Genomic DNA, 12298 nt, shown 5'->3' with positions numbered 1-12298 from the left:
AATGTAATCCTAATGACGTTGAATATTCATTAGTAAACAGCATCTGCTTTGGAGTTGCTTTGTTAACGATGAACTTTTATACTTTCAAGAAAATTTTGAAGTATTTTTATATTTAGAAAGTTGACGTATTAGTGGAATAATTTTTGGTGATTTCATTTTATAAACACGATCAGAGTTTACGCCAGTATTCAGAAACACCTCTCCTTCACACTACGGCAATTTTCTAAGGCCATAGAGACAACTAACCGAGTTTTCAAGACAGTTTATCCTTTTAATGAACCAGAAATCTTGCCAATCTATCACCAGAACCATAAAAGTACTCTTAAAAACACGAGTATCTTCAACTGGAGCCTTTGGAAAATAGTGATGGTGAGAGAGCAAAGCGTTTCAAAATATAGGCCTTTGTCGGGCGATCGAACGAGTATCAATTCTCAATCAGCAAACACGTAACTGGCTATTTCACAGGCGTATACTTGGCCTGACGCGCGTTGTATGGTGTCAGCGGCGCAACACGAGGGAAGGGGAGCAAGGCACAGGTCACGGGAAGCCAGTTGCCGGGCCCTCCCTAGCTCCCGCTGTGCCGCCAACAATATCCAGTATGGTCCGGGGAATTGAGCCATCTCCATTACTAATTATGGAAAAAAGTGCACCTCTTTCTCATAATGAACTGCGGTGACTCCCACGGTGAAGGTGAGGTGATGGTGACCCAGGTAGAGTGGTGAGGTGGTGGTGGTGGTGGTGGTGATAGTGACGACAATTGTTTTAGTGGTGAAGATGATGGTGATGGTGGTGAAGCTAACGATGGTGATAGTACTGGTGATGGTGAAGATGATAATAGATACGATGGTGATACTGGTGATGACTGTAGTGTTGATGGTGAAAGTGATGGTTGTGGTGTCGGTGGTGATGGTGCTGGTGTTGGTGGCGGCGGCGGCGGCGGTGGCGGTGGAGGGGACGGAAGCTTCAGTACACGTTCCTTTAATTTTTGGCGTACATAAATTATGCTGACAATGGACTGTGTTTCCAGAATTATGAAATTCATACGAAGCGCAACAAAAAACGCAAACGAGACAGAGAGAGAGAGAGAGAGAGAGAGAGAGAGAGAGAGAGAGAGAGAGAGAGAGAGAGAGAGAGAGGGAGAGGAAGAGGAAGAGGGAGAGAGAAATATACACACACTCACACATACACAAAATAAAGCATATAACGTGTACATACCTAACCTAACCTAGAGACAGAGAGAGAGAGAGAGAGAGAGAGAGAGAGAGAGAGAGAGAGAGAGAGAGAGAGAGAGAGAGAGAGAGAGAGAGAGAGAGAGAGAGAGAGAGAGAGAGAGAGAGAGAGAGAGAGAGAGAGAGAGAGATAACACACACACACACACACACACACACACACACACACACACACACACACACACACACACACACACACACACACACAATAAAGCAAATAACGTGTACACGACTCGAAAATTCACGACTACAGGGAACGACTGGAAAAATAAATGAAAAGAAAATAATAATAATAACAACAACAACAACAACAACAACAACAACAACAACAACAACAACAACAACAACAGAAAAGCAAATATATCAAATGACGTTCACAATAGAATACAATACACAGCGACAGACGACAAATAAAAAAAAAAACGAAACAAAAAGAAAAAAACAAAACAAATGATGGAATAGGAAAGTAAAGTGGTGCGCTGTATCACTTCATAATAAAAGAAAATACAGGAACTGCCTTCTTTTTTTTTTATCATCTCATTGTTTAGTATCATTTTTTATTCTCTCTCTCTCTCTCTCTCTCTCTCTCTCTCTCTCTCTCTCTCTTTCTTTCTTTCTTTCTTTCTTTCTCTTTTACGTGATTAGCAACTTAGTTCTCTTGGAAGTTATTGGAGGAAGGAAAAAGGAGGAAAAGGAGAGAGAGAGAGAGAGAGAGAGAGAGAGAGAGAGAGAGAGAGAGAGAGAGAGAGAGAGAGACGCCCTAACCCTCACTCGTCCTTGAAATTGACACAACAGGAGAATCAACCTGTCAGACTGCCAAACTTTATACACACACACACACACACACACACACACACACACACACACACACACACACACACACACACACACACACACACACACAGAATTAGGCACCTGCTGTTCTGTTCTTCTGGTTAGGTTGGGTTTGTTAGGTTAGGTTAGGTTAGGTTAGGTTTGTTGACTATAGTTCTTGTCTGCTTCACGATTCCCTTCCTTTCCCTTCCCTTTGTGTACCTTTGATAATGGCAAGCTTTTCTTTTTCTCTTCTTTTTTTAAGTAAGAGCTGTTATTTTTATTTCAGGTCAAATGTCAGTTTTTGAAATATTTCCTTATGTATTTTTCCCCTAAGAGGAATATTATTTTGTAAACGTGTTGCTCTTTCCTTGTAACTTGCGTCAGGGAATATACGTTTTCATACTTTCTGTAAATTTGAACGCGCATCGATCAATAGAACGGCGGTAAAAGCACTAATAGTATACACATCGAACCTGCACTACCTAGTTTTCCTTTACAACCGCGTCACGCAAAGCTAACACGTAAGGCTGTTGCGATCAATAAATCTAAGCTGAGAGTAGAAGACAGATTCTCGAGATGTTTAACTGAAGAGAGTAAAGAAGCACTCACTCAGTCACTCAAACACTTACTTGCTCACTCACTCACCTTGTACCCTCTGAGGTGCTCCACAGTACAGGTTAGCACGGCGTTGCGTCCCGCCGCTACTGTCACGTTTTCAATCTGCCCGACGAATCTAGGACCGGGAAGACCCGCGTCGCCGCCTCCTGTAGAGCAGAAAATATGCATTTCATACTGGGGTTGAGAGATGAATAAGTAGATTGATGGATAGATACATAGATAGAGAAAGAGAGATAGAGGTAAATAGATAAATGAATAGATAGATAAATAAATAGATAAATAGATAGATAGATAGTGATAGATAGATAGATAGATAGATAGATAGATAGATAGAGAGAGAGAGAGAGAGAGAGAGAGAGAGAGAGAGAGAGAGAGAGAGAGAGAGAGAGAGAGAGAGAGAGATTCATCGTAGGTATATATATATACAGGTGTGGACTTTAAAGTGAGCGGAGGGTTGGCGGCCTTCAAAGCCCAGTCAGTTTCTGTGGTGGCGACTGATTTGGGTCCCTGACAGATACACAGCCAGACCTGTCCATCAGAAGGAGGGCTGCACCACCATCACCACCACCACCACCACCACCACCACCACCACCACCACCACCACCACCACCACCGCTTCCGCCGCAGCCACTACCGGCACTTCTACTTTTATTGTTTACGTATAGAGGGTTATGTTGTCTTAATAATCTCTCTCTCTCTCTCTCTCTCTCTCTCTCTCTCTCTCTCTCTCTCTCTCTCTCTCTCTCTCTCTCTCTCTTTTAATTTCTTATTTAAACTACCAGACAGATATGAGTGATGTACAGTATTTTGGTTCTTTGCTAAAGTTACATTTGTCCTTTGCAACTCTCTCTCTCTCTCTCTCTCTCTCTCTCTCTCTCTCTCTCTCTCTCTCTCTCTCTCTCTCTCTCTCTCTCTCTCTCTCTCTCTCTCTCTCTCTTTCCATCTTTCCAAAACTACTTGGGACTGAAGTGACAGCATCGTATCACTTTCCAAAAATCAAGAAGAAGAAGAAGAGGAAGAAGAAGAAGAAGAAGAAGAAGAAGAAGAAAGAAGAAAAAGAAGAATGAAGAAGAAGAAGCAGCCAGGAAGTCCCAGTGTCATAGATCTGAGAGGTGATATCCTGACCTTCATCCTTAATATATCTCAGCTCGTAAAAAGGAGAAGCAATAAGGTGAACTTTCGCAGTTTTCCCGATAAGTGGATACAAATGAAGGCCCCGCCACCACCTGCTGTGCCTTGGGGCGGGATGGGGGGGGGGTCTTGGAGGAGGATCGAACAGGCGGCGCTCTTGAAGTACAGCACATAAGGAACACAGCAGCCATAAGGTATTAGTCTCAGCGAATCCTCATCTATAGAATCTTCCTTGATCTTTCCCGGCGGTGGTCTCTCATGGTGCCTGTTCATCACTCATTTCGTTAAATTTCTCAGCGTTTCTGTGAGTTCAAGTGAGTGTAAGGTTTATTTCAATTGTCTATCTGCGTTCTGTTTCTTTTTTTGTACCTGCAGTGAAGCCTAAGAGCATAAGAACGTAACTACTCTACTCATTTCGTTAAATTTCTTTGCGTTTCCATGACATGAACTGAGTGTAACGTTTATTTGTATAGTCTATTCGCTTTCTATATATTTTTTTTGTGCCTGCAGTGAAGCCTAAGAGGATAAGAAGGTAAGGTTGTAAATGCCTTCTCCTACTGAACTGAGAATAACGTTTATTTAAAAGGTCTATCTGCTTTCTTTTTAGTTATCATTTTGTGACACGTAAGAGCATAAGAACGTATAGAAAGTTGTAATTAAGTCCCTCTACTCATTTCCATAGATTTCTTATCTTATCCGTGAGCTGAACTGAGTGTAACGTTCATCTGAATTATGTATCTGCGTTCATTCCTTTATCCTTTTTGCGCCTGCAGTGACGCTTAAGAATATAGGAACATAAGGAAAGCTGTAAGTGCCGCAGGTAAAGGAGACATTTGGTGGCGAAAAACTGTAAGTGAAGTGAAGCTAGTGATGTATCTTTTAGTATTTAAAGGTCAGTTGTTGGACCTTCTTCGTTAGTGCGGTGTAACAAAAACATCAACACAGAAAGAACTGAATAATGTGCTGTCCTGTACCTGAACACTAATGAAAAGGAACGAAAACTGAGTGGAAATTGTAGTGACAGAAAAGAAAAGAAATACTCGTAAGGATGGATTTTATCTAGTGAAGGAAGGAGTAATGAGTGATGCAGGTACTGGAGGTGAACGAAGAGAGGGTAAATAGATAAGAATTGAAAGAAAATAAAAAAATAAATAAAAAACGAGACTTATTTATGGCAAAAAATTAATGGGAGAATTTTAAAGATTACGTTAAAGAAAGTAATATTGATGAATCGATGGAAGAAAGCAAAAAAAAAAAAAAAACTAACGAAAACTGATGTCTACTGCTACTCTCCTGTCGCTGAATAAATAAAACAAAACCGGATATGTAAAAAAAAATAACAATGATTTAAACTGAACCACTGTTAATAGTTGCAAATGTCACGGCTGGAAATGAGATCACGTTTGTAAATAGCAATGAAATGATGCAGGCACGTGTCAATGAGATAGCGTGCTGCAATATCAGTAGAATGTGTGCAACGTATGTGACAGTGTGATGCAATAGCTGTACAATGCATGATGAAAATATTGTAACTGAGTGGAGGTAGATGAGAAATGTGATAAATGCAATGGAAAGTTTCAAATGTTTTTTAATCTTATGTTTTATGGAAGCGAGTGGAAACAGTTCAAGTGCTCAATGTAAAAAAAAGTGGAAATTGTAGAAGAAATATAAAATGTGTGCCGACCACCTACATGTGAAACACAGGGAGCTTGAAAGAAAATGAGCCAGGGAATCACTAGAGAGAGAGAGAGAGAGAGAGAGAGAGAGAGAGAGAGAGAGAGAGAGAGAGAGAGAGAGAGAGAGAGAGATATTATATTTTAGATTGTGACGAAGTACAGAATAAAGATAACAATGATAGCATAGTGTACATGTGCTTCAAGTCAGTCTTATCCCCAATTACTCATTTGTATTCAGGAAGTTTTTTCTGCATAGGTCATGGCGGAGCTTGGCATTTATCCCGTGACTCGTTTTGCAAAGTTTGCCACCAGATCTCTGTTTAACTAATGCCTCCCTTAAGACAGCAAATTATACCTTCACTGAGGCACGAATACTTGTACCAGCTGACACGAAACGATTCAGGGAGTTAACAATTCTGCAAAAGTATGACTCTTAGTTGTGTGTCTGTCTTTCACTACCTGGAAATTCATGAGGCTGCCCACGTACGAGTAAGTGCATTTGGCTGTGATATAAAAAAAACGGGAATAAACGCTGTGCTGATTGGAAACAAGCAGCAACAGGAAACTTTACAGCACGACCTGGTAATCCTTGAGGCTGCCAACGTGCGAGTAGGTGCATTAGAGTGCCATATAAAGGAACAGGGAAATAAACGGTGTGCTGATTGGAAAGACTCAAGCAGCCACAGGGAACTTCATTGCATTGAGGAACTTAACAACTTAACCATAATGAGTAGGAGGATGAACACGAGCGAAAAATGAAATGTCGATGTAAGGAACAGGGGAATAAATGCTGTGGTGATTGGAAAGAGTTAAGCAACCACAGGAAACTTCACTGCATTGGGGAACTTAATAACTTCACCATAATAAACTGATGGAGCGAAAAATGAAGTGTTTTGCTAATATTTTCTAAGTTTAGTGAAGGGTTACACCGGCAGAATGGCAAACTGACGGGTGATGTGAGTGATGTTTCCCTGAATTACAGTAAACAGGCAAATGGGCATATCCTAACTGGGATTACAGAACAATACACAGAGAACACTTGTATAAGAGAGGCCAATGCACAAAATAATGAAATGACAAAGAATGCCTCGTGTAGTTTTACGTGCAATGAGTCAAAGTGTGTTTGGGTAAGTGTCATGATGCTGTTAGTATTATTGTTACTTTATTATTAGTGTTAGCAGCAACAGTATTAGTGATGGCAGTATTAGCAGCAACAGCAGCAGTCAAAATTGTCCAGGTCTGTCTCCCCACACTGCAAACCTCCCACCTTTCACCCCTTAGCTCCCCGCCGCTATATATCTGACGCCTGAACTGGACTGGCGTTATTAAAATTTGATACACGACACTAAGTGACTTGTTAAATATCTGTTGCGCTCGCTGCTGCTCAGATATAATTCATTTGGGGAGCAGCTATATTTCTGCTGTCTGTGCTCCGGGGGATAGGACCATTTGGCAAGGGATAGAACGATAGTGATTTTTCATATCATTTTCTCTGGAGGCTACAATGAGCATAGTGCAACGGTATTGGCAGTGTTAATAGATGTTTGTTTAGGTTTTATAGTCAAGGAAGCCTTTTAACCCCTTCAGTACTGGGACACATTTCTACCTTGAGATTTGTGTACCATTTTCTTGACATTAGGAAGGGTTTGTGGAGGTCAAAAGATTAATGGCCATAGTCTTCACTATTTTAACCCCTACTTAAGTTTCTGAAGCTGTAGAAAATCACCAAATAGTAAGCAGAATGAATATGGAAACACGTCATGGTACTCAAGGGGTTAATAAAACAAACACGAAAAAAAAAGAAACTGTTTGATTACGTGCCACATTTCCTTTCGTATTCCCTGAAGTTTGTCACGTGGCAGGAGTTTCTTTCCCGCCCATACACCTATACAGAGCTATCACTCTTCACTCAACGGCGCCCACAGGTGTATCAGAGTGCTAGGTGAGGTTTCGCGGTGGACAGCCTCAGCACAGCCAGTTAGGCCTCGCACAGGTGACGGGCGCGTGGCAGGTGAATGTTCTGTACGAGAGGATTACACATAAATGGCCAAACGGATGGTTAATTTACTTCTCTGAGTCAGATGTGCCCGCGTTAGCTTAAGTGATCCTGTGTTTAGGACAGTGTGTGTGTGTGTGTGTGTGTGTGTGTGTGTGTGTGTGTGTGTGTGTGTGTGTGTGTGTATGTGTGTGTGTGTGTTTTGTCCCATTAACACTCAGTAAATCTCTTCCTGTGTGATTAAATTTAATTGTCTCTCTCTCTCTCTCTCTCTCTCTCTCTCTCTCTCTCTCTCTCTCTCTCTCTCTCTCTCTCTCTCTCTCTCTCTCTCTCTCTCTCTCTCTCTCTCTCTCTCTCTCTCTCTCTCTCTCTCTCTCTCTCTCTCTCTCTCTCTCTCTCTCATCTCTCTCTCTCTCTCTCTCTCTCTCTCTCTCTCTCTCTCTCTCACGGAATAATCAATGCAATGTGATTACTTCCTCATCTTACTGACGTAGACAGTTGAAAATATCAGGTAATTTATTCTGACGTGTCACACCTGGAGTCATGTTCTTGCGCCTCTCAGCTACACTCCACTTGGAAACTATTTCATGAAGCACATTTTCCACCCCTCTGTTACATGCCAGTCTTCATTACATTCATCTACTGCCTTATAACTCTTCATAGATATTTTTGCTCTTATTCTTCATGTGCACACCTGTTTGCGGGCTGCTGTAGTGAAGGAAGCAGGATCTATCGTTTCTCTAGGTGTCTTTGGTTTTTACGTAAACATGTCCTATCTTAGCAAGTTTGAGGCGTTTGATGCTTTCTGTGATGGTCGTATATCGGCCTGTATTCGGAAACGCTTTACTCTCTGACCATCCCTGCTTTCCAAAGACGCCAGTTGAAGTTACTCGTGTTTTCAAGGGTATTTTTTTATTTTTCAGGTGATAGATTGGCAAGATTTCTAGTTTATTAAAAGGAAAAACTGTCTTGAAAACCCGGCTAGTTGTCTTTGTAGCTTTGGGAAATTGTCGTAGTAAAGAGAAAAAGGCGTTTCTGAATATGGGAGATAGTTCTAGGAGAAGTATGACATTTTATTTAAGACATAACTAACGTAGTAAATATATCGGGTAATGATAATTAAAAACCATACATGAGGTGCAGAAATAAGTTTGACTGACAGTAATGTCATTTATAGTAGCCAACACGACTCCTTTGTTGGTGCGCCATTGGATCAGTCAGTCATTCATTCCCTTGCAGAATAAAGAGACAGGCGTGGGAGAGGGTGGAAGAAATACCGCACGCACAGTAACGCACGCTTGAAAAAATGAGAGAAGGTGATATTGACTTCTTTGCTGCAGCATTAATTAGATTGACTAGTTGATCACTTTTAGGTCAACAAAGTCACTGAATATAATGAAGTAAATATCACTTGAAACACCTAAATAATGAGAGGTATTCAAAATAATTACATGCGTGCTATACAAAACCTAGACAAAAAATAGATTTAGAGAATAGAATATACACAGTTTTCTATTAGGATTTGAACTCTCCTTTCCCGCGCTCTACCCTCCTGACCTGTGGACTAGGAGAGGGAAGAGCGAGGGGGAAGGGGAAGTAAAAGGTCAGAACAGGACGGGAGGGGAGAGGAAGGAGTGGTAGTGGAGCAGCAGGTGTTTCGCTTCCCTCTTACGCTAATGTCACGCTCATACAAATTGCAACGACGCATCTTTAGTGATGAACCTGCTTCTTATTGGAGAGTAACACTGTCATCCCGAGCCGGTGACATTCTTCCCCGAGTGCTTCCATGGTTGCCTCCCTGCATGGATTAGTGGCTCCAGCTTGTCATATTCCAGACCGAGAATGACATAAATATTGTCTTCATGTTGCATATTACAGTATACCCATCTCATTTTTTTTTTTTTCGCTCAGGAGACGAAGGGAGTTGATATAATGACTGAAGTATTTGTGTGAGTGAAGAAACTCTTGTAGCAAGAAAGTATAACTATTTCAGAATCGCATTTCAGTAACAGTGGGTTTGGTAGAAGAAAAACTATGATATTCTAAACTGAAAATGAAATGAAAACGATCTTTTTGTTGTATTATTACACTACCTGTTGTATTGTAAGAGGAAATACGATGCAGTAACACCTTTGTACCATGCCACGACTCAAGAACAACGCCAAGGATAAGGTAAACATAGTGGCATGAATTATAGACTTAGTAGTAAAGATACGTAGCATAACATTTAAGCCTTTTCTTGCGTCACTCTATCTAGATTTAGTCGAATTGCCTCTCCCGGTCAGTAAATAAATAAGTGACCTTCCATGCCGTGTTACTGTTATAGCGTCAGCAGTAGGTAATGTTATAGAGAGCAGTATACAGTGACCTTTACTGACTCTTTGACTTCCCCACCTGCCTTTGTCTTGAACTTCACCCTTTTCTTCCTCCTCACACTATTTTCCTGGATGTCATTTCTTTTTCTTACGTTATCCATTATTTTTTTCAGTCTTCCTCTTCCTTTTTTTTTTTCTCATTATCTTCCTGTCCATGGTCTCCTCCTTCTTGCGCTGCTGTTGTTTCTGTCAAGCTTCATTGAATGGTATGGTATAAATTTAGGGTATAATTCTGCAAACACCACTGGCAACTTAGAGTGGTCGGGAAGGTCAAGTCTTTAAATGTTGGTAGTCATGTTTCTGTTAAATGAAATCGGTTTAGTTTGGTTAAGTTTAGTCAAATAACAAATGTCATTATGTTATCAGCATTCAAGGAGTTTATAAAGGCGGTAGGTAGAGGAAGGAAAAGCTCTCTTGAAGCTTTGTATAGAGACATTGGATAATATTAAAATACTGGCATTTCTCCTTAAAGTTACTAGAATCACAAAGCTTAGTGTAAAGACGTCAGATAATATTAAGATACTGCCATCTCTCTTGAAGCTTACTAGAGTAACGAAGCTTGGCATAAAGACGTCAGAAATATTAAGATACTGGCATCTCTCTTGAAGCTCTCTAGAACTAGCTGGCAGTGTTACAGTACAACACCTTTAGATAGAAACCAGTGTCAATAAGAAAAAAAAAACGTATTTATGAAAGGATTAGATAAAGACACCTCCAGATCAAACAGAAATACGATTTAAAAAAAAAAAAAAAGTCGAAGGGAGTGAAACATGCTACTCGACTTCCGACGCTTCTAAAACAAGGCTAGAATAATTTGTTTATTTCATCACACCTGTCTCTATATTACTTTGTTGTATATAAAATGTTCTTCATCACTGTTATGCCGTCGAAATAATGACATTGCAATCAAAAGCTCATACATAATACTTACACACAAAAGGCAGAGTGAAATGTGATATCTATGCTTTGCCAAGGACATCCACCTCTCCTCAAAGAGAATTTCAGTAATATTAGTAGGTTACTGACACTCTTAATCAACAGATAACGATGAGATTTTGTAAAAGGAGTCTCTCTCTCTCTCTCTCTCTCTCTCTCTCTCTCTCTCTCTCTCTCTCTCTCGGTAATACGTGCTGAATCATTGTTTTCATGGAATATTTCACTGATAGGACGCAGTTATCACGGCAAATACAGCTTCACAATAATTGATTTGTGACTGGTGCTTGTTTACTCGGACAAAGAACATTTACTTTTGTATATGCCATTCTCCACACATTGATGTATGCAGTGCCTTTACCATCCCAAGTGTATATCCCCGTTTGTAAGTGCATATAGGTTGAATGTTATGAGTGATTCTGTTTTTTTTTTGTCATTCTTTTGTAAAATTGTCATTGGCAATAAAAGAGAATAGCTGACGTTTTCATAACTTGTATTTATGTGTTATCTTGATGCTTTTCTGACTTATTATCTTCCCTTATTTCATTTCCGTCCCATGTATTTGCCTTCTTTTCCGCTGTCTCATTTCTTTCAAATCTCTTGTCTCCCTTCCTCTTTAACTTTCCATCCCTTCTCTCTTGTGGTCAATCTCGCGTCTAAGGAAGAACAATCTACATTTGCGGTTTCGTTCTGCCTTGTTTTCTGAGATCACTACATCAATGTATTGTTTTAGGACACATTGCAAGAGTTTTATAGTAACTTGAAACTATCACTGACATTCTTGGAGCATTCCGTGGATTTTTGCAGCTGTTAAGAAAAAAAAAAAAAACCTTAGTCATTTTCTTTCGCATGAAAAATCCTTTCCTTCATGTATTATTTACTACTAGACACGAGGCAGCAGGACGGGGCTACAAGAATGCATTATTGGCAGTTGAGTTTAAAGGTCACTTTGAAAATTAGATGTTGGGTAAACAAAACTCAAGGGTGTGCTGGCTAGGTCCGCTGTCACCGCATCTCCGTAACGTTGTGTTAGGCAAGAGATGGATTAGGTCAGAACTTTTCGCCTCCCTGAAGTCGAAAGTGCGTAGTGTTTGTCATTACTAAGTTGTCGTGATGTTACTTTATCTCCTTTTTCATTTGATTTGTTTATTATTTACTTATTTTTGTAGTTTACTTTAATCATGTGTGACATATGTATCTGAAAAAAAGATAATACCGAGTCAACATGAAGCTTCAAAAGAAGATTAGATAGATTTATGGTTGGGGATGATAGATGGAATTAAGTAGCTTTGTTCATACAGAAACTGCCTTGTGTAGCCCTGTCAGCCTCTTGCAGCTTCTCTCTTTCCTTATGTTCTTATTTATATCAACAATAAAATGAAGTATTAGAGATTGATTGATGATAACAGAGACTCTTGAACTGAGACTTGTGATTATAATTTTTTAACATTTCCGATTCTCTTCTCTTATGCAATTCATCTCAGACTTATGGCATTTTGTCACTCTTAACTCATAAATTAAAGC

The 12298-nt window shown here is 40.1% G+C and overlaps 1 protein-coding gene across 4 annotated transcripts in view; it reads right to left on the bottom strand.

The window, feature by feature from the left end:
* Positions 1–12298, bottom strand: part of LOC123503612 (neurotrimin-like) — a 97661-nt gene that overhangs the window by 37072 nt on the left and 48291 nt on the right. For all 4 annotated transcript variants that reach the window (XM_045253527.1, XM_045253530.1, XM_045253529.1 and 1 more), the window contains exon 3: positions 2691–2809. In XM_045253527.1, the coding sequence (XP_045109462.1) occupies positions 2691–2809 (119 nt within the window). The remainder of the gene's footprint in view (positions 1–2690; positions 2810–12298) is intronic.

Source organism: Portunus trituberculatus, chromosome 14 (assembly GCF_017591435.1).
Source record: "Portunus trituberculatus isolate SZX2019 chromosome 14, ASM1759143v1, whole genome shotgun sequence".
NCBI lineage: Eukaryota > Metazoa > Arthropoda > Malacostraca > Decapoda > Portunidae > Portunus > Portunus trituberculatus.
The sequence above is the reverse complement of the archived record's forward strand: the minus strand, read 5'-3'. Positions and strand labels throughout refer to the sequence as shown.